This window comes from Lolium rigidum, chromosome 5, assembly GCF_022539505.1.
Source record: "Lolium rigidum isolate FL_2022 chromosome 5, APGP_CSIRO_Lrig_0.1, whole genome shotgun sequence".
Classification (NCBI taxonomy): Eukaryota; Viridiplantae; Streptophyta; class Magnoliopsida; order Poales; family Poaceae; genus Lolium; species Lolium rigidum.
Window position 1 is genome coordinate 188,841,910 of NC_061512.1, and position 4,001 is coordinate 188,845,910.

General features: G+C 46.2%; 1 protein-coding gene across 1 annotated transcript; it reads right to left on the reverse strand.

The window, feature by feature from the left end:
- Positions 1-1,472: 1,472 nt before the first annotated feature.
- Positions 1,473-3,819, reverse strand: LOC124655076 (fructose-bisphosphate aldolase-lysine N-methyltransferase, chloroplastic-like). The gene is made up of 6 exons (XM_047194043.1): positions 3,276-3,819; positions 3,109-3,137; positions 2,815-3,026; positions 2,404-2,526; positions 1,868-2,272; positions 1,473-1,771 (listed from the first exon to the last, which is right to left on the reverse strand). The coding sequence occupies exons 1-6, from the start codon at positions 3,776-3,778 to the stop codon at positions 1,559-1,561; spliced, it is 1,485 nt and encodes a 494-aa protein (XP_047049999.1). The 5' UTR covers positions 3,779-3,819; the 3' UTR covers positions 1,473-1,558.
- Between the last annotated feature and the right edge of the window lie 182 nt (positions 3,820-4,001).

A 4,001-nucleotide genomic window follows, 5' to 3' on the forward strand; every position in this document is an offset into this window, starting at 1 on the left:
ACATTCATGAAGTCCATATCTACTTTGGTTAGTGCTTTCTCAGATGCAGACTGGGCAGGTTGTGTAGATGATCGTCGGTCCACCGGAGGTTTTGCAGTGTACTTTGGACCAAATTTAATCTCCTGGAGTGCAAAGAAGCAGGCTACAGTTTCTAGGTCCAGTAATGATGCAGAGTACAAATCAGTGGCTAATGCTACAGCTGAGATTATTTGGATACAATCTTTTCTTCAGGAACTTGGAGTGAAAATATCTCAAACACCATGTTTGTGGTGTGATAATATGGGAGCGACGTATTTATCAGCAAATCCAGTGTTTCATGCAAGAGCAAAGCATATTGAGATAGATTTTCACTTTGTGAGAGAACGAGTAATGAAGAAGCAATTAGAGATTCGATTTATTCCTTCCAAGGATCAAATGGCAGATAGTTTTACAAAGCCCCTTCCTGCTGGAAGCTTTGAAGAGTAAGTTGTGATTAGGGGAGGGTGTTAGACATATGGTTTAGCCGTATTGTAGATGGAGTCTGTATTGTATATGTTTCTCTCACGTATTCCCTGTAAGCCCTTGGACAAAACCTTCTATATATATCAAACAAGAAAGACGCTCGGAGATATCCGAGTAGACCTAAACGTGATTTTCACAGTGAGCAGCAGGAATTTTGTCTCCTTGAAGATAAGGCAAGTCCTGTCCCCTATGGAATGTGTCGGTGACATGCTGATTAACAAGAGCTGCTGAAGATTATGGACGCTTTATCTAAAAGAAGATGATTGTGATGAACAAACATGTAATTTGAAGCCTAACTGTTGCAAATGTCAAGATTATGACCTAAGCATGCTAAACCGCTTTTGTTCTGGTTGCTATATCATTCTGCTTGTGCTCTGAGGTAGGTGAGCTTGGAGTAGAGATGTTCAAGGAAGTATGCAGCACATGTTAAACTAGGTTTATGATTAACATTTATGATCCATATCACATTAGTAGATAACTGTACAACTTTGCTGCTGATAGTAATTTGTTGCCACAAGCGAGAATGCAAGATGTGAAGATGCTTTGTTTGTATTTATGCAATTATTAACCAGGTTATGCACCTGATAGAATTATGATAATGGTGATTTTATTTCTGTTTCTACATAATTTATTGATTATGGCACAAAGGTTGGTTTTTAACCGTGCTTGTTAACTACAAAAACGTTGACCAACGGGGAAGATTCCCTCCCTTGGCTATACGTTGTTAGATAGATGATGAGACCTCTCCAGCAGCGGATTTATATGCGCTAGATAACATCCCGTTTAATTCGGTCCCCTTGGGACTCGAACCCGGGTGGGCTGGCTGCGCACTCGCAAGTCTTGGCACTGAGCTAGTGCTTGTTAACTACTACTTCTGTTTTAAAATAAGTGTCGTAGATTTGTCTAGATATGGATGTATCTAGAAGCATTTTAGTTGTAGATACATCTGTATCTAGATAAAGTTGCGACACTTAATTTGGAACGGATGGATTATGAGTGAATCCATCTCTTTTTCATTAGTCTAGTATTTCAAAATGGCATGTTACAAAAACTGTCTCTAGGACTCCCAGAAGATAATTTCACCATTGTCACCAAGAAAACCAAGATCCTTGAGCCTCCTTTCCTGGTAGTACTCAAGGTCATCTAATTCTTGCTCCCTCTCCTTAAAAATATCATTGATTTGTTGTAGTACTTTCTTTTCACCAATCCTCACCTCAATGGCGATTAGATGTCTTGATTGCAAATCTTCTCTTTCGAGTAGTTCTTCATCCTGAATATGCATGCATGTTTTATTAGACTAATTAGGAAATAACCAACAAATAAGATGAAGCGAATAACATTCTTTTAGTAGGCTGACTAGACTCACCTCTTCTATTGTGGTGTGATAGGCAGCAAGGGCAGATTTGCAGGCCTTTTGGATAACTTGGCATATTGATTCCTCGTTATCACGACTCACAGGAAGTTCAAGGTGCTCCCAAACTTTATTTCTGAAGAGAGCTTCCAGGAGAAATGCATCTGTTCCCCCAAGACAAAGTAATCGCAGGTATGGAATCATTTGAGGAGGAAGAGATTCGCCAAGAACAATATCGAAGTATGCAGTCTCCCCCATTCCGTTTAACTCTGCAATGTCAAGCTTGTCTCCATAGAATGGATCAGATTCAGAGATCTCCAGCGTCAGAGTATACGAGTCCCTTGACGAGTTCCATTCAGTGAACCCATAGTCAAGTGCCAATTCAGCATTACTCTTGTCCAGGTCATACTGAACGTATACCTGTCAAGGTATATTTCTTTGTATAAGTAGCACATATCTTAGCTTACTCAGTTGAGATCATTAAAATGTTGGTTATGAAACATACATTTTGAGGGCATTTAGTTAACTAAATATGGGAAGTTCATGCGCACCTGTTCCCCAGATTTAACTTCCAGTGGCGTCCGCAAAGAGAACACGACATCCCTGCCCAGGAAACCCTTTCCTTTGATCTCCCAACAGGGCTCTTTTGAGGTAATATCGCCACTGTGATTTATCTGATTTGATAAAGCACCAACATGATTAGAACTGGATGCATTCCAAATTTCAGGTGTATTACGCATTGAAAGATTAAAGACACATGAAAGCAGTCTCTATCGGGAAATATTAAGTAGAAACTGTTAGCATGGCAACTTAATCTCCAAAATTACACGAATGACTATTGGAATAATGGGAGTTGGCCTGGAGGTTTTTTGGATTAGCAACATCAGCATTCGCAAAAAAAAAAAAAAGTATTAGCAACATCAGACCATGTTGGTGTGTTTTGTGATGGAAGATCGTCTTACCAGATCAGCAAACGGTATGAGAGCAAGCTTGTCTCCACGGAGCTCTGGAAAAACTCTTGATCTCAGTACTCCAAATGCCCAAAGGAAGTCATCACATGTTATGGTACCAGGGAAAAGATCCTTATTCGGGGCTATGATCTGAGCTTCAACATTATCGAACTCGCTCTGCACATACTCTTTCACGCCCATTGTTGTGCTCAATAGTTGTGTTCCTGCAAACAGGGGACATAATAATTCAGAGAGGTTCGAATATCTACAGATAATTCATGGAATAATTTTGCATTGCACGCTCACCTTGTATCTCCAAGAGCTCTTCTTCTGACCTGCACTGGAGGCACGAAGCCGACCACTCGAAAGCATCAGAACACGCAATATACACGAGGCCGTGCAGAAGCAGCAGCAAAAGAGCATTTCATCGAATACATGGAGAGAGATAGTCAGAGAGGTCAGCGCCACCTCACCAGAAGATGGTGGAGTCGGTGTGGCGCGGGAGGATGGCGAGGTAGGGCGCCCAGAGCGAGTCCGCTCCGCGCGCGGCCTCCCGGAGGATGAGCAGGGACACGGATACCCAGGGGCGGAGGTCGCCCGCGCCGCCGCACACGCGGCCGATGTCGGAGGCGGCGACGGCGTCGGCGTCCATCCAGAGCTTCTTGGGCACCTCGGCGACGACCTCGCCGCGGGGCAGGCCCCGCGCCGCCACGAGGCCCAGGCCCTCGGGCACGGCCGCCGGAGCCGCCGCGCCCGTGTCCGCGCCGTGGGTGGAGAGCCAGCGGCGGAAGTTCTGCAGCGCGGCGTCGGAGGGCGCGGAAAGTGCCGACCCCGCGGCTGATGCCCCTGTGGCTGCGACGGCCGCGCGCGGGAGCAGGTGGAGGAGGGGGCTCGGTTTCTTGTGGAGGCGGAGGAGGGGAGGGGGGCCGTGACCGGAGAGGATGTGAGGCGGGAGGAGTAGGTGGAGAGCTGCCATGGCGCGGTGGCGCGCGGGGAGGAGACGGCCGCCGCGACGTGGGACGACGAGGAGAAGATTGTTTGGATTGGGAGACGACGACCGTTGGTTTTTTTGCTGTATAATTGGCGGGAGTGGATATGATCAGTGCCCTGAACTTGGTCCGGTCGAACCGGATACACTCGGCAAAACCTATCTCCCTCCCCGCGCCGCCGCCGCCGCCACCCTCTCTGCCCGCCAACAG